At 38.6% G+C, this 19,039-nt stretch overlaps 1 protein-coding gene across 1 annotated transcript in view; it reads right to left on the bottom strand.

Annotated features, from left to right (window-relative positions):
- Positions 1–2,286: 2,286 nt before the first annotated feature.
- The window catches only part of LOC149798536 (uncharacterized), a 106,536-nt gene continuing 89,783 nt past the window's right edge, over positions 2,287–19,039 (bottom strand). Inside the window, exons 3-4 of the mRNA XM_089957348.1 lie at positions 2,972–3,043; positions 2,287–2,868 (exon numbers count right to left, since the gene is read on the bottom strand). Coding sequence (XP_089813474.1) covers positions 2,411–2,868; positions 2,972–3,043 — 530 coding nt within the window. The 3' untranslated portion in view covers positions 2,287–2,410. The remainder of the gene's footprint in view (positions 2,869–2,971; positions 3,044–19,039) is intronic.

Raw genomic sequence — 19,039 nt, 5'->3', positions numbered from 1 at the left:
ATGAATCTCAACTGCCTGTAACTTTTCAAGAGTCCATCCGGATCCTACATTGGTGTATGTTTCCAGAGTTTCGAGAATCTTTTCAATGCATCTGCCAATATCATCATTAATGGCGCTGCTATCTTTGCAGTTCAGGATTACGCTGGCACCTCTGTGAATCCACGGTGTTGTAGCCTTAAATCGATCCTTGTCACGACTAAGTGACACGACCAGATGCGCACTAATGAGAATCTCTGCTTTAACGCCAGTGTCTCCTAAGTTTTGTAACACAGATACATTTCCAGGAGACGTATTTGTCCATAGTTGTCCAGGGTCTTTGCCTGCTATGTATGTGGGTGGGATAACTGCCACCTAATTTACCAACTCGCCACTAAGATTTTGAAATTTGAATCCTCGTACTTGTGATTATTTTGTTTTGTACGAACATACTCGGACGCCTCAGCAAAAATAGCAGATGAAAGAAAATGAGACGGTTTTGTTCATACTCGTCTAGAAGAATGTCGGATTATCTTGCAACATTGGGTATTCGGATACTATGCTCACGTACAAAATGTCTTAGTTCTTTAACCGTTGTTTTATTTGTGGTTTTTGCTGTTCTTGCCGCCGCAGTTTCATCAGGTGGTGGTGGTGGTGATGGTTTCATTATCAATATGGGTTTCAACAGTTCAAGTATATCTGCTTTTTTCATAGGGCTTGATATGTGTAGTCCATGTTGCTGTGAGAGCTGTTTTAGCTGTGGCGTAGTTGGGACGCTTATTCTAAGGGGAGGAGGATGAGACTTTCTAATTGGGAAATTTCGTTGATAGCTTGTTTTATTTTGGTTATTTTGTCAGGATTAGAGATCGCTTCAATCGTAGTTATTATTTCATCTATTACTGTTTTATTGTTGTTTTTGTTGTTGCTGCTGATGCTGTTGTTGTTAGATCTGTTTGTGCGTGGGTAGCCACAGGTGTTTGTGGATTAGATTTATTTATGTGCGCTTTATTGTACTCTCAAACAGATCCACAAGGCTGGCAAAGTTGGTTACCTGATATGACTCCAATTCCGCATTTAAACCAGGGTCCTGCCCCAAATCAGCATGTAATATTTGTGTCTGTGTTTTATAATACACATAGTGGCATGTTCTGCAACATGGTTAATATTTTCCAAAGCAGACAGCTTTGCACTTGTTGCGTCCCAATGCCATACAGCTTCCTAGACATACTTGCCAGAGTTTGATCTGTTTGCAAAACCTTGCTTATAACGCTGCTTATACGACCTTTGGTTACATTTTAGGTTGGATGCCATCACATCATTTTCCTCTTTTGTCAGTGAAAACTCAAGACATGTTATATAAACTGTACTGCACTGTGTAGTATTCCTGTGAAGAAAATTCAATTAAGAGATTTTGTAAATAAAGTTGTTAACTGTTATATTTATTAATTTACCTGCGTCTGTTCGCATTGTACATTACTAGTTACCATAGGGTTGCCTGAATAAGTACATACCTCTGCGGAATTTTCCTTTCTACAATCACAACAGAGTAATATCAAAGGCAGAGGTTTGTCCTTTTTACAACCATGTAGGGGAATTTCATCTGGATGAGTTTCCAACCCTAGTGACTTGCTCACTCACGTTACGTGGGTAGGGTGCTTTCACTCCCGCGGAAAAACTTAACGTGCATTGGTCACATATGGGCTAAACTATCGTCGAGAGTAAAGACGAGGCTGAGATTGCCCCAAAGCTGACGATAATGCAAAAGCCCCACTTGTATACTACTTATACACGTTATAAACGTTTTCGAAGTAAATATGATGATAGTACATTTTCGAATAAATTGAGAGAGAGAGAGAGAGAGAGAGAGAGAGAGCATTTTCTGTCTTTTACACCACGTTGTATACTAGCAGCTGTCTCGCTTGGCGCTCAGGATTAAGAGGTTAGTGTTAGGACTGGTCGACCTGGTGTCAGGATAATGTCACTGGGTGGGACATCATGCTACATGTCTGCGGCATGATGCCCCAGAGCCAGACATCACTATAAACTGTCACAATGCAGACATCGTAGCGACATGACTGAAATTTTTTTTAAAGCTACGTTAACAATCCAAATCACACACACACACACACACACACACACACACACCACGTTGTAGTAACAGATCAACAGTTTTAAATGAGGATTTTATAATCAGATTTTTGATCCTGTGTTTCCCGTAGTCCAATTATTGTTTCCTCCATAACGACCGTAAGAGGTAAATTGTATGCATACATGCAGATCTATTTGTAGCAGACGAGGACAACTTCAGCATTTAAGTTTTAAAGTTTCGTCTTTATTCAAAAAAGTATATATTGTCAGTTATGTTGAGTAAGCTGTTCTGAAACGAGCATAACAAGATAAATTGTGTATATTTATTTGCTGCAAATTGCACAGGTCAGTTCTCGTCCTGCACATACTGTGGGCACGGTAGTGAGCCACATATGGCCTCCACTCTGTGCAGGAGACGACCGTTCTCAACCCAAAAGCCGAAGGGATCCGCCTCTGGAGCCTGGTCCACACATATATAATCCGTGGACGCCTTATGGGCATGATGTCCCGCCATCAGATAGCCGTGATATTCCACATGCCAGTCACCAAAGCAACGATTTATCGCTGGAAGCATAATGGTGGAGGTCCTCAGCCTACTCCGGCAGACGACACATGGCATGTTATGATCAAAGAGTGCTTCGGCATTTGTCCGTTTGAAGAGACTTGGATCCTGGTACTCGGCGCCATACATGAATGAATAATTCTCCAGGCCGGCTGTGTAGGTGCCCCATATTGGTTCATGTGGAAGGCAAAGCGTGTTGCCTGCAGCGCCAGTGTGGTCATACCACGAGCCGGCAGAGATACCTAGATGGAAAAGAAAGCAAAAACTATGGCGTTGAAAATCATGTGTAGTAAATATTATCAATCTAGCTTACGAAATACAGATTGAAGTACAGATTGTACTGACCTGAATAAACTATTTCGATATCGATGTCGTCTGGGCAGGTTGTTCTTCCCCACCGCGTGTATACAGCGCCACCTGTGTATATTAAAGAGAATCAATGACGGCACCAAACATTTCTGGTTGGAATCTTTCTTCACACAGAGTAATAATTTATTTATAGTCTGGAATATTTGTAAATATTACTGTTAGGAGTGCATTCAATGATTACACGAGGTTATTTTTTTTAAATGCGTACATTCATGGTACGGAAATCCTCCAATCATCCATTCTATCTAAATATTTTGAAACCCGTACTGCATGTTTAGCTAAGGTATTGGGCTCACTTATTATCATGAAGTCTTCAACACTGATGTCCCTCCATTTACTTCTATCTGTGACAAAATCACATGAAGATAAGATAATGAGCAATGATCCCCAACCACAAATATGTCCGCTGTGTCATGTGTGATACCTAAAATGCATCGAAGTCCTTAAATTTGTTGCAAGAGAAGAGGAAATGGATATTCATTTACATTGTTAGTTACTAACATTGCCTTTAAATAATTATCAAGAGTAAATATTTTTTGTTTACGAGTGTCAAAATCGTGGGATTTTTAACTAAAATGGAGTACGTGACTAAAACAATTTTGAGAATGCTTTTTCCTGATATGTAGGCCATTAGATTGTCTGAACACATCCTGGTTATGAGCAATTTATTAGTGACAGACCCGAAATAATTCCAGAACTTGATCTTTTCTTGCAGTGATTACTATCAAGTACTGAATGATTAAACAGAAACATGAGCGAAGATGGGAATTCAAATTATGAGCAGCTTCCCCTAACTGATCCCGCCAAATTACAAGAATAGTTTCTGAAACTAAGACGAGGGCTGTTAGATGTAAAACCCAATTCAGGACATTTTGAAAACTGCAATAAGAGGACATAATGTTTTCGTCTTTTTATTTTTATTTTATAACATAGCTGTTTTTTCATTATAGAATTTTTCCTTTGTTTTGTTTTATTCCTTCATTTCTTCTATTTTATTCTCTTGTTGCTGTCGAACATTTGCTCAGTTGCGTGTACATCATATATATTCATAGGCTTAAATCTGGATTAATATAGGAATTCTTTGAAACGTAATCACGTAGAAATTATTAGGTCAGTGTGCCAGTTAATTATTGATTCTGAAAAACAAAGAAATCTTTCCTATCTCCTTGTAACCGGACCATTATTTTTAATATTGCGAGTACCGATTTATGTATGTTTTATTTTCAAAAAAAAATTACCTGTTATTTCGGTCTATAGTACTGATATAGACTGGAAAGATGCTCTGTAACACTGACATAGACTGGATAAAGAGTCTAAAGTACTGCCACAGACTGGTCAGATGGCCAACATTATTGATATAGTCCGAACAGATGGCCTGTAGTATTGATAGAGACTAGACAGATAGCCTGTAGGAATGACATAGACTGGGCAGATGCCCTGTAGCACTGATACAGACTGGACAGATGTCATGTGGTACTGACATAAACTGGAGAGATGGCTTAAAGTACGCATATAGACTGGACAGATTGCCTGTAGTACTGACATAGACTGGACAAATTATCTGTAGTGCTGACAAAGACTGGACATATTGCCTGTAACGCTGACATAGACTGGACAGAATGCCTGTAGTTCTGACATAGACTGGACAGATTGCCTGTAGTACTGACATAGACTGGACAGATTGCATGTAACACTGACATAGACTGGACAGAATGCCTGTAGCACTGATACAAACTGGACATAATGCCTGTAGTTCTGACACAGACTGGACAGATTGCCTGTAGTACTGACATAGACTGAACAGATTGCCTGTAACACTGACATAGACTGAACAGAATGCCTGTAACACTAACATAGACTGGGAAAAGGGTCTAGAGTCCTTTTGTAGACTGGACAGCTGGCCTATATTACTGGTATATCATGGACAGATATCATGTAGTACAAATATAAAATCAACAGACGGCCTGTAGCACTGACATGGACATGATATGGCCTATAGTACTGATATAGACTGGAGAAGATGGTCTATATTAGTGGTATAGACCGGACTGATTTCATGTAGTACTAATATAAAATGAATAGATGACATGTAGCACTGCAATATAATGGACAGATGGCCTGTGGTACTGACATAGGCTGGACAGATGGCCTGTAGCAATTACGTAGACAGGAAAGATGGCCTAAAGTGCTGATATAGATTAGAGACATGGCCTGTAGTACTGACATACAATGGACAGATGACATGTAGTACTGACATAGGCTGGACAGATGGCCTGAGGTACTAACATAGGCTGGACGGATGGCCTGTAGCACTAATGTAGACAGGAAAGGTGACCTAAAGTGCTGATATAGATTAGAGACATGGCCTGTAGTACTGACATATAATGGAAAGATGACCTGTAGCGCTGACATAGACTGGACACGTGGCATAAATTGTTGATATAGACTAGAAAGATGGCCTGTAGTACTGATATGGAGCGGACACATAACCTGTTGTACTCATATAGACCGGACACATGGCCTGTGGTACTTACAAACTAGACAGATGGCCTATAATACTGGTATATACTATACCGGTGGTCTATAGTACGGTTACAGACTAGACCAATGGCTTATAGTACTCATAAAATCTTTTCATTTAATAATAACCCAGTGTAGAGACTGACAGTCTGTAAGCAACAAAAACCATTGAGAAAAAGGGAGAGAAATTTACCATTCCCAGTTGGTGTATGTATATGTTTGTCTTCTTTATTCATGGTAGTGTTCTCTCTTGCTGGATCTATATCATCCACTGCACTGCGGCGGCGTTCTCGTTTTGGGGGCTGAACAAATTAGATTTGACTAGAATTTAATTTATGAAATATGAAGAGTAGCGTAGATTGTATACAAAAATAACCATGCAAAGACATTAATATCATAAAATTAAAATTCAGTGATTATACTTGTTTTTTTTTCCACAGGATATAGCGACTTATTTTGGGACAGTTCGAGAACATGGTTGATTTACGGAAAAATAATCTGTATTATATTCACAAAGTCTGAATGTGTCAGCAGAAAAATGAAAGTCGCACAAGCACATGATATTAATTTAAACAGTTGGTTATTTCGCAATCTGATAATTTACACGATATATATATCATACAATTATCTTATTTGTGACAGACCACAAATTTGCACCAATTCTAGCAACATGCCGCGTACCCGCAATCTCCCAATGTCTTGTCCATATACTGCATTCCTAGCAGAGCCGTAGCTATGATATTTTGCGCCCGGGGACGAACTATAAAATTGGCGCCCCAGCCCCCTCCCCGTTTAATCACATTTTTGAATATTACCCTTGTTTACTTATTATAATGTAACGTTGTAAGCCTCATTTTGGCGCCCCTGTACCTTGGCGCCTGGGGACATATGTACCCCCCTGCCCCCCCCCCCCAGCTACGCCTCTGATTCCTAGACATTCTTCCGCCTCTCCCATTATTGTCCAGATCTTTTTCAACGTTATGCTCCTCATTCCTTTTCATTGCAGCCACGGTAAATCCAAGTTCGTGTAAGTCTTCTAGACTTTTCATTTTGTAGAACAGCCAGACAAACAACCATCGCTAACCCCATAAGGCTAACCAAGCCTCTAATAACAATTATAGACATAAATAATTTGATCTGTTGTATTATATTATTCAGATGTTTTGGAGAAAGAAAAGGAATAAAACAGTTACCAAAGCAGAAAAATACTGAAGTAATGTAGCAGCCAAAAGTGTAAAATGGCCACTGACCCTTTAGAGACTGTTTTCGATTGACTGGGGATGAATAATTCGCTGCTTATGTTGGCCGCTTCCTTATGGATTTGAGCTACATGCATGCCAGGTCATTCGCTACAAACGGAAACATACTATTGTTTTCAAAAATAACAATATAAATGAGTTAGAGCTTATACGTTCTGCATCCTGATAAAACATGTACCACAGATTTAGAAACAAAAAGATTTATGAATTATCTGTTATGATGCAATCATAAAGAATTATTTCATTTCTGTGTAATACAAGCACTTTTTTTAATAGAAAATACTAAATGCTCATTTCAAATATATCTGAAAGAGGAGACGGAGAGAGTGTTAATGTATTTTGAATTTGTTTTATTTAATAAGTTCTAGTTACATGAAAAATCTGTTTTCTGGATTGCAAGAAGAAAGAAAAAAACAGCACCTCAAGCTAAAAACAAATGAATTTAAATTTAACTTTCAAAACATGTTTGCGTGACTATGTATTATTGATGCCATGCAAATCATTCGATCTCTACTAACCATTAGGTATCACGGTACCAATTGTTTTTCCATATACCTCAATGCTAATGTTTTGTGAAATAAATATACTTTCTGTCCTACTTGGGCATGCATGTCACACGCTGTCATATAGAACAATGCTAGATTGTCAATTTGACAATGACATAACCAGGTACTCCATTGCATTTAAGAGAGATAACTCTACTGGAACTAGACAGGGGTAAGAGTTATCTAGTCACAACAAGCACATTTTCAGTCATGTGTACCATATTTTAAAAAAATCATAAAAAATACAAAATATGATCTAGATAGAAATTAACACAAACTCACATGTTGCCAAGAGGCTCAACTTTTTTTTAAGCCAAACAGAAAGTACAAGTCTTACATGATGCACCAATCACAGCTAGTTTTGTTCTTTAATTCTGAATACAATGTTCCATACACCTTAAGCTCCGCCCACCTGGACTTGCGCAATTGGTACCGTTATACCTATAGCAAACCTTAATTTTTCCAATAATCTGTGAAATAGTTCGGGACTGTATAAGTAACAAATATACTTAGTCTCACTTGTGAAAAACAATTTGATGAGGTACTAACCTATGTCTTATATGAATGTGTATAGAAATGTCATTGAGCTGTTTGAACTATTGTTTTCATACTTTTGCTTCACCATCAAAATCATCTTTTGAAATAAAATGAATTCTTTCAACTATGAGTTGTATCTTATTCATATCAGCAATTATTGAACTTCACATAGGTGATATGGGATAAATCACATTTTATCATATTATGTAATAACTAGGTCAAAGGTCAATGTACCAAATAGTATGCACCTGTCCTACTTCAAAATGTACAATTCACCTAAAAGAAAGGAATTTATATTTGTTTGGTAGGTGCAGAACTTAACATCAGAGACAGGTGGACATGACCAAATCTTATTATAAAGTATAAGCTTTGACCACTTTACACTATCTACAGATACAAGAGGTCACTAACCAGCAGTCCTCACACAAAGGTCCACCTACCCATCCTCTTTGTAACACAAATAGTAAGCTTTCCTCCTTTGTAATGTGAATAAAATTGTTTCAATAAGCCAGTCAGTCACCAAATATAGTAAATCGCAGCTTCTAAGTGGTTATGTTTGGATTGGGAGGTGAAATTAGGGGAATAAAATACAGAAAAATGCCAAATATAAACATTAAGTATAGCACATCAAATGGAGTTAAAAACAGGAGGAAAGTGTTTATCTAAAAGGTAGAGGTAGCTTATGATAAAGGAATTAAAGGTGGCAAAATCAGCAATGCGAAAAATGAGAAGTGAAAGTTTGATGACCTTACCTTGGACAAATATATTGGGAAGGGCCCAACAGGTCCAAGGACAGCCCAAAGGCAACTGTGCTATAACATCCCTTACAGGACCCAAATTTCAAGTGAAGTTGTGTTCATTTCCATCTAATATAAAAGGGAGAATAATTTAGATAATATAGATACATATAAAGTATATTTCTTCTACATAAGAATTTAATAATAATTGGCATAAGATAGAGAGAAACTTATCTCAGAGCCAAGCAGAACATACCTTATCAGTTTTTAAACTTGTAAACTTTACTGTGAGAAATTATCAAATTGCTTCTACTTACATTTGCATCAAGATTGAGGGCTAATATAATACTTCACAAATCTTCTCTTTATTTTCATAATCAGTCACTGAAAATGTGAGATTTTATTTCCTTGAAATGTTATGACTGGTGTAAGGGAGATAACTGAATGATATACATAAGGTGTGGTAACCTTGAATACATTATCCATGTAATATAGATGAGTTCATCAACAACCTGTATTAACTTCATTGCAATTAAATTATCTCAAAATACATTACTGACAAAGTGAGAACCTAACATTTAGACTCCTATGTTTAGTGGAGACCTCAAGAGTCATGTAATTTTAATTTCTAAGATGACGCAGCTCTTTCATATCACATAGTTCATATTTTCTACAATGCCGGCATGTAGAGTGCAGCCTTCCATAACCATGCAGATATCATCTCATGCCAATTTGGATTCTTGCAATGGGATGCAAAGTTTCAAGAACAGTGTGGATTTGAATGGAATGAATACGCACTGTGTGACTAAAATGGTTATCATTCTGTAATGTTGGACCAAACATGGAAATTCCACAGGAGCAGCTTGACAGAAAGAAATAGGATTAATTGAAAGTCAATAGTAGATTATAATTGGGCTTATACAAGTGCCAATGGGAAATGCTGACTTAAGGAAACTGTTCTTGTTTGTTGGTATTCACTGCTACTTCAACAAAAGGGAATGCAAGAGAACTGAACTAACTACATGAACAATTTCAAAGCAGGAGAGTGTAAAAAAAAAAGGGACAATTAGAGCAGGACAATTCAAATCAAAATGGGAAGGAATACCAAATCCTTAATAAATTACCTAAAAATTACTCATGCCAGAACATCCCACATGGTACAAGTGATCTATCTACAAGTGTACTTAGAATGTTCTCTATCCTGGTTTATGGCATGCCTTACAAGAACAAGATAGTTGTTTTTGTGCACATGATTTTTCATCTTTTGCAGGTACAATAGCCAATATTTGGCCAAAATCAACTATATTATGTTTACATAACTTATTTTGTTGCATGCATTCCAATCTAGGAGGTAACAGCACATACATAAAGGCATCAGGTAACACAAGTCTATATCTATCATAGCTATAGTTATCAAAAGTCCCCATCCAAAGCCATCTTGTGCTATTTTCTAAAGATTTCATGCATTTTATTCCTAAAGAACTTTCAATATTTGACCAAAAGTGTTCAGCATACATTTGTTTTCCTACATCAAACTAGTATAGTTCATAAATGCCGCCCACATGTATGCGTTTCTATGGAAACACTGTGAGGCTATTCTTTCCTTTAGGTATCACGGTACCAATTGTTTTTCCATATACCTCAATGCTAATGTTTTGTGAAATAAATATACTTTCTGTCCTACTTGGGCATGCATGTCACACGCTGTCATATAGAACATTGCTAGATTGTCAATTTGACAATGACATAACCAGGTACTCCATTGCATTTAAGAGAGATAACTCTACTGGAACTAGACAGGGGTAAGAGTTATCTAGTCACAACAAGCACATTTTCAGTCATGTGTACCATATTTTAAAAAAATCATAAAAAATACAAAATATGATCTAGATAGAAATTAACACAAACTCACATGTTGCCAAGAGGCTCAACTTCTTTTTAAGCCAAACAGAAAGTACAAGTCTTACATGATGCACCAATCACAGCTAGTTTTGTTCTTTAATTCTGAATACAATGTTCCATACACCTTAAGCTCCGCCCACCTGGACTTGCGCAATTGGTACCGTTATACCATTAAGGTTGGAAAACACAAAGTGACAATCATATAGAATTTAAGACCAATACAAAGAAAGAGGTACACACGAATGAAAATTGTCAAATATGACAGCAAATTCACGGATCACTGCCATCTCACCTCTGTCTGCGGCGGTTCGAGTCTAGGATTCAGCCAATGTGGGTATGTGAGAAAGCTTGCCAGTAGCTTCTCGTGGGTCGGTGGTTCTTTCTGGGGTTTTCCCGGGTTCTTCCTCCACCATTAATACTGGCCACCATGTATAGCCTATCGTGTGCTGAAAAATGGCGTTAAGCCCCAAGACAACAACAAAAAAAAAAAACAACAGAAAATTCATAACCATATATGCACTTACGAATCGAGTACGTATCTAACAACTTTCATACCGTATATACTCGCGTATAAAAGTGTAAAAACTGCAAACAACATAGACCCTTATCAGCCCTCCCATAATGGGCTGGCAGATCAGGAATACTCCTAACAAAGTGCTTTGTTCAAAGGCAGATTTTGGTCTTGAAGTTTGCAGCTGAGCTCAACTTATAGGCGAGAATGTACAGTAACAAATAAATAACGGTATTTCTGAGCTTATGTATTTCTCTACATTTTACAAAATGATATTTGCAACTTCTAATGCACATCTAGATTTTAAAAAATAATGAACAGATTAAGAGGGGTACTAATAATATGTACTGATTTAAATTTCCTGTATACCCATAAAAAGCCTTCTACGTCTTTTGGAAAGTCTGAATGCAGTATCAACATTCGTCCTATAATAAGTGCATTGCTTTAACGAATCCAGCAAACCTAAAGCTGAAGAAAGGAAAACGCTATGCATTTTCAAAATATTTGATCACGAAGAAATAGCTATGATGCGTCTAATTTATGGGATTATCAATTGCGTTCTGAAAATACCAACATCAGACGAGTTCTGCGACAGTTCCACGTTCGATGAGAGGATTTTCAATGAGCATAGGTCGACAAGTATCACAAACATTGTATGAACGTTTTTAGGGTCAGCCATGCATCACAAAATGCCCAAACGTCCTTAAGTTCCTCAAGCACAAACATTGGGAGACAAAATATTAGCAAAATTTGTATCTACTAAATTGACAGCATCTTCAAAGAAGATATGGACTTGCAAAACAAGCACGAGTCATTAAGATTTTGAAGAAGTCACAATCTCGTTTAATTTACGCGATTGTCTGTTGAATCATCTGTGCTTTTCCTACAATATGTTTTTCCGTTAAAATACTACGTTTTACATTTTGACGGAAACGACACCAACACAGAAGGAAGCAGAACAAACATAATGGTAGGTAGTCATTTAGTTGACAATGTGCATTATGTATGAAGTTTTGAAGATGAATCATTCTAATATTTGCCTTAAGAAGCCAAACAATACTAATGTACTAATACTAATGTTTGACTTCCCGATCCTCGTGGTGCTTTTCATATTACTATCAAATTCATGCACACTATTACATCTGATCGTTCCTTCAAAACACACAATTACCACATCCATCCTTATTAAACTCCTAGTCTAGTTAACAAGAAATGAAAAAGTTCTTGGACTTGTTTTGCTTTTCGTTTTCTCTCAATCTGGACTACTGCTATTAAAAAGGCAGATCATGAATGCAAGACAAAGTTAAATACAGCTACAGTTATTTTCATTTCGGGAATAGCAGGTATGCATTCCAATATTGAGATATATAGAAAAGGGCATTGAAATTACCTATTTTCCATCGGTGCATGCTAAAATACAGTTGCGATCAGACAGATGTTTATGGGATTAAACACGGTGTATGGTGTAAAGTTGATTAATGTTAAGTCTTGAGTACAACTTAATTTTTTTGAGTGCTGGTTTCCTTTTCCGTAAGTACTCAAGTAAATGGACTGGTTTTGGAAAGTAACACATACATCCGCAGCACTTGCGCCATAGGGTAAACATTAGGGCAACCGAAGGAATCAATAACTTTGAAAATGAAATTAAAAATAGTGTTATATACGAAAAAAATAAGTTCTGTTATTATAATAATAATAATAATAATAATAATAATAATAATGATAATGTATACAACTTTTACTATATTTATTAACATGGCAATCCCAGACTCGGATTGGGGATTTTAGAGAAACGCACTATATGGCAATGTTAAATGCAAGAGATAAGGATTACGATCCCTTTTAAATAAAGAGAAAGTGCTTTCATTTTGCGAAGGGAAAATGTCAGTATCTTTTCCGGTCGACTTAAGAAAAAGAAGGGTCTTTATTCATTTCAACAGGCCAACCGGACTGTAAGGATATACTTTTCAATTAATTGAATTGATTGGCGGACAGTACAATACACAACAAAATAACATCATCTATAATATAGAATACACAACAAAATAGCATCATCTATAACATACAATACACAAAGAAACATTATAAGAAACGAAACTAAATACTATGTAAATGCTGATCAATGCAAATAACGTAAGCAGGTTAATTTACAAACTAAAATATCTCCACAGGAAGAAAAAGATATCTGCAAATGTTAACGTAATAATATGAATCAAAAGAAATATAATTCATATTCTTATTGAAGTAGGCATTAGTCAAATTATGTACATGTGATGTCAATATACGAAGGCATCTCCATGATTAAAAGTTATATAGTTCATATTCTTATTGAAGTAGGCATTAGTCGAATTACTTACGTGTGATATCAATATACGAAGGCATCCCTATGATTAAAAGCTATATAATTTAAGTAGTATAGTGGGGCACTTTAGCGTAAATGGGATTTGAACGTTAAAATATGGGGTTTGCACTTTGGCGTCAATGGGAATTTAACATGGGAATGTCACCTTTGGGTCAATGGGAATTGAACATTGGTGATGTCATGGGGTTTATAGGGTCAAAGCTTTTTATAGGGTGAATTGTATTTGTAGTAACAAAGGGTCGATAGGGTTAAACATAGACATACAGAAACAAACAAATACACATCCAAACACACAGAAAAGAGGACAGAAATGTTCTAAAGAAAGACTTACAGATAGAACAGAGACTCGAAAAATAAATGTCTGTTGTATGGGTTCAAAACATTCATTCAAGTATATACATGGGCTCTCTGGCCTGTGCTTTTGTCTAAGCACTATTCATTTAATACATAAACATTTGGACATGAAACAAACCTATTTACGAGTTATTTAGTTCTTGGCTATAGTAAACTACTGTTTAAAATTAAAGTTCACTCCTTTCTAAAATCACTTCATATGGAACGTATTTACAATTAATGTTCATTTATAAGAAAAAGCTAAAACAAAGCAAGTAACAACCAATCAAATAGGACAAAGTTCATGTTTCTCTCTATATCCGTCTCACACGTTGTTAAAAATCTGGTCAGGTACCATTTGTATCCCAGCGTACATGTTTCCCATCACGTACTCCCTTTCATACGTAAATCTGCTGTTATGTCCATCGTGCTAGGTACACTTATCGGTATGCAGATCAAGTGCAGTCATCATCTTCTTCCCATGGAGGTACAACGTATGCCATATTAATGGTCACTTTTCGAAGTCTTTAAATTTCACCGTGTAGGTGTAAGTTGTCGTCCTATATTTTCTCGAGGTCGCTGTCTGAGTCATTTAGATGCTAATATACTTTTTTAGGTCTACTGAATACTTTCCCTTCTTGGACGTACTTTGCTGTGACGGTATGGTGGTGAAAGAGGTCAATGATGTTTGTTCCTTCTCTTTTTTCATCTGCGTACAGTGATTCATCTTTCTTGTCGCTTGTCCTCGCAATGAAGTGTCGTTCTTGGAAGTCGTCCCTTTTTATACTGAGTGATATTAGTATGCCCATAAGGTAAAGTTTTGCGGCCTGGAAGTTGCACTGGTTGCACGTAGTTTGTCATGGTATTAGTAAATAAACAACTAAGATGTGGTACTGCATTGGCGATGTGATCGTGAGGCATAGGATCACACCTGAGCTTCTCGTTCGATTTGAGTCTTACGCTCGATACTTACTGTTTCAAAAAGATTCATTTTTGTAGATTGACTTTGGTAGTGACAATGAACTATCGGTCTTGCATATAGTACTTTTTATATCCTGACCAATATCGACGTGACCGTACGGCAAAGTGAAGTGGTTGGGAAGCCTCACTCGCTTCTGGTACACGATTTCATACAGGTTTTTCAAGGGTCGACTGGCGATTTGGTGAGTGGGTAAACGTACAATCTTGTTCGGTTCGTGGATTGTCACTTTAAGGTTTCCATCCTCTCCAGACTGCAAGGCTTCTTTCAATACGCAAAAGTTTACCACTTGACTGGTGCGATAACTGAGAGTTAATCCCTTCACTTTACACTCGGTGTGCACTTCTCCTTGTGGGTGCCGGTATTCGTAGCCGTAATTTTTAGGACCGCCACTAGCGAAACTTAGAATCTTGTCGTCGGGGTGTTCGTCTGTCCAGGCTCCTAAACGGTCTCCTTCGATGTCAGTGTGTTGCTGACCCGAGCGATCGATGTAGATGCAACTGTCCGTGTCAAAGTACAGGACGCTATCACCTAACAGTTCTAAAGATTCGTACAATTTTAAGCGAGCATGGGCTGTCACGTAAACCGCAATGATGACATTTCCAAATTCGTAGGCTTCTACAAAGTCCAGATCTTCTTTTTAACTGACTAAGATCAAATCCTCACGAACGACGTCCACGTGTTTCATGTGTTTGGTTTTGTCGTGAATCATCTGGAAGTACCGGGAAGGTTCTGTCAAATATTCCGTCTTAGGTAAACACGGGCGTTGAGCCATTTTACCCCACAAGCAATTTAACATCAGTTTGGTAAACAATCGCCTGCCTTCGTTTTCCTCGATGTGGTCTAAAGTGATGCCTTCCTGCTCCCGGTATTTCTCTTTGAATTTATATTGATCTTCGGGAGTGTGACGCCAAGAAGGATAGCCGCTGACTTTTTGTTTCAATTTCAAAAAGGCATCCACGTAGACTTAGAAAATGCCTTTCTGAATCTCGTCGCCCTTGTGGTATTTTTGTGTTTTGGGAAAGTGGTAAATTTAGTACACCTCTAACAGTTGGTATCCCATGTCCAGAGTTTTGAACAATTCCACGCTGACCCATGTTCCCGTCAAGGCGCGTTCTTCCTGGGTGTGCTGTCAAGGTTGGACTTGGTTACAGGTTTCGGCACAAGTACGGCACAAGGGAAACATCAGTTTTCCTTGGCAATGGTGAGGTAACACGGGATGGTACAAGTCGGTGGGAGGCAAAACTTTGCACTTGATCAAGCCTTCGTATTGTCGAATGTTGTCCAGATCGATGTGTTCCGTCAGCAATTGTTGGTGCCCTGCAGTAAAGCGACACTATTTGCACACGTAAAGATACAGCGAACACACGTCCAAGTATCTGATTTCTTCTCCGCTCTCCTCGTCGGCTTGGTACAACAAACAGGTGGTATTTGTCCTTCCTATGTACAAACTGTCCCTCGGGTTCAGTGGGTCCATCAACTTGTAACTTTCTACGATGCGTTTAAACTCGGGATCGGTTTTCAAACGGTGATCGTACTCGTGTTCCCACATTTCCACCACTTGGAATCCTTGCTGTTCTTACTTCAAGTGACTCCGGCAAGTGGTCTTGTACAAGTCTTACATGGTTCGTTGTAAAAACTGATTTTTAGTGTTACGTTCAGGGTAGCAGAGGAAAAAGCCGTGAAATAAGCAACCGTTAAACTCGTACACGATCTTGGGGTTTTCTAAGTCCCGGCCATCCACCGAATACATTCCAATGGTCTTTTTGCCTCCTCCGTTGCGAGCATGTTGGATCGATTTTTCTTCCTTGTCGCACAAGTAATGTAACCAGCGTAGGGCTTTGACCGAGTATTAACGTTTGACAAAGTTCGTCGTTTGAGGGCTTATGACATGCAAGGTGTTTTCGGTCATGAATCGTAAGGAACACGCTTTGGAGATGGTGCAGGCTTCTTTCAAAGAATCTACCCCTCCGTGTTCTATGAACAGTTCTCGAAATTTTCCACAGCAACGCCGTAAAATGACCACGTCGGAACGACAACACTTTAACATTTTTTCCTGAAAGTCGAAGGGGTCCGAGGCATGAGCCTGGCACCAAGTGTAGAAAGCTTCTCGTTGTTCGATACGCATGTTGTCGGGTCGTAATAGTGAGGCTCAGGCAAAGGGGATAGAACGGCATGTTGATTGGCGTCGGTATTGAAAAAGTGAGGAAAACTCGATGAGCCACGCAGAAATTAGGAATGTGAATGCCGGTCCCTTGCATGCATTCGAAATCGAAAATGATAATATTCCCTTTCTTCTGGTCATCTTCCTCTTGTTGTGTTTGATATTTTTGAATGTTGCATTGGTGTTCCAAGTCCACGATTTGGTGACAAATGTGACATCGTTTCTTTCCTGAATATAATTGTGCCTTGGCATTATTGGCAGTTATGCCTTGTCCACAAGTGGGGCACAATCTCAAGAGTTAACAAGCACTTTCTGCTGTGAACCTTGCGTTTTTAGATGTTGTTGGTAACAGGTAGGGCTGACAAAATTGCGCTGACAAGCTGGACAATACACTCGTGGTTGTCCTTCGTCGAGATAGGGTTGAGAGGCCAAACATCCTGAGCATTTCGTTCCACAATGCTTGTGTTGCTTTCGATTGGTATAGCCATAGTCACATTTCTCACAATAATAACTGTATCCCAGGAATGCAGTGATACTGATAATGGTAGCAAAATTTTCATCGTGATAATAGACGTGAATGTATTTTCCGTCTTAGAAATCTTTGCCTCGAAACAACAGAGGCCCGCGCACTTCTTGAGGGTGCATTTTTAAGGTGTAGCGTGGAGCTAGGACATCTTGCAATTTTTGCATTTCAAGAATGCCACAGGGTCTGTTTATGGACAGGCCGGCTTGTTGTACCAGGAGTTCTGCTTCACTTCGTTGTTTTGCTCTGTCAGAGTGTTGAATAGTTTTCCAGGCTCTTTTCCATTCTATCGTGTCGTTCTTGTCGGCATACGTTCGTCCCACCACAATGGCATGGGCTAAACACATCTGGTCTTGAAGGTTGTTAATGTGGACGAGACTCTTTTTGGTGCTGCGAAGGTCGTCCACCAATAACACCTTTTTGCGTCCTGTCCCTTGAGTAAGAGACACGTGGGTCATAAACGGTGTCGCTTTTCCATCGGTGATGTGAAACTTGTCATTCGAATCTTGCCGATGTCTTCTTTGGAAGGTGTAAATTCTGCTGGGCTGCCAAATTGGATCCAAACGGGTGACTTGAAACTGTCGTCATGAACGGAAAGTCTCAAGCGATCGTCTTCTTTGGCTTCACATTGTCGTTTCAGTGTGGTTAACAAAGAATCCCACACCTCGGTGATGAACCCTTCTGCTTTCTCCGGCGGTACGTCGGCCTTGAAATCTTTCGGGTGATACCGGTGGACTTTGGATTGGAATAGGCTCTCTCTGTCTGATCGCACACGTGGAAGGTGATGGTTCAGGTTCGCTCATGTCTTTGATTTGAGCGAACACTTCTTTTCGTGTGTGAGGCGATACGTCACGTCGCTGCCTCTTATCTTCTTCTTCTCTCTCGCTGAAATCGTGCGATCGTTTCATCTCGATTGCTGATTCAGAAATGATTTAACCAAGTTCGTTCTCTCTGTATATATACCCTCTCTAACTCATGTTGTGACAAGGACTTGATATATTTCACAAAGCCAAGTGAAAGCCAAACAGACTGGAACCCCTGGCTGACTTATGCGAAAGACAATGGTGCGTCTTAAACACTTCACGCATCTTGACGAGCCTTCGATTCAAACCCTACCACGAAATAACAAAATTGCACGAAAAAACCTCAGACAGTTGGTGTCCACAAGAGAACTACAGACGGTACTGTGCCGTTAGGACACGTACGTACTCCGGAAAACCACGCTACTCGGCAGCGATCTTTCCTTCTCTCAGTCAGTTCTGCTTTGTCGCTGACCACGATGTCTACCAACCCTGTTTTAACACACGTTTTTGTTTCATTTGATATGTTTTTAAAAAAAATACTAAACCCATTTTAAAAGAACTACCCTTTTTCAACAGCAGCGACGGCTTCTCCTCCTGCTGTTACCACTGTTGCTGCACAAAGGTGATTTTTCCTAAGACCAAAGTATGAGACAGAGTAAGTAAGTTGTGAAGTTTAGTGGATGCAACTAAACAACAACTTCAAGCCCCTATGTTTCACTTCTGTTTGTGATAATAACTTGTGATACTTCACATTTTCTAAAGTGGAAATGTTTACAAGCCGTACAAAAGTTACATGACTTTGGCTTTTGACACTTGCACAGACTCTTCACTTTACAAGTGTCACGAGAAAAATGTCTATCCAATTTTTT

Source organism: Sinohyriopsis cumingii, chromosome 5 (genome assembly GCF_028554795.1).
Source record: "Sinohyriopsis cumingii isolate HCF-2022 chromosome 5, ASM2855479v2, whole genome shotgun sequence".
Lineage (NCBI taxonomy): Eukaryota > Metazoa > Mollusca > Bivalvia > Unionida > Unionidae > Sinohyriopsis > Sinohyriopsis cumingii.
Note: the sequence above shows the minus strand (reverse complement) of the source record. Positions and strands in the feature narration are given on the sequence as shown.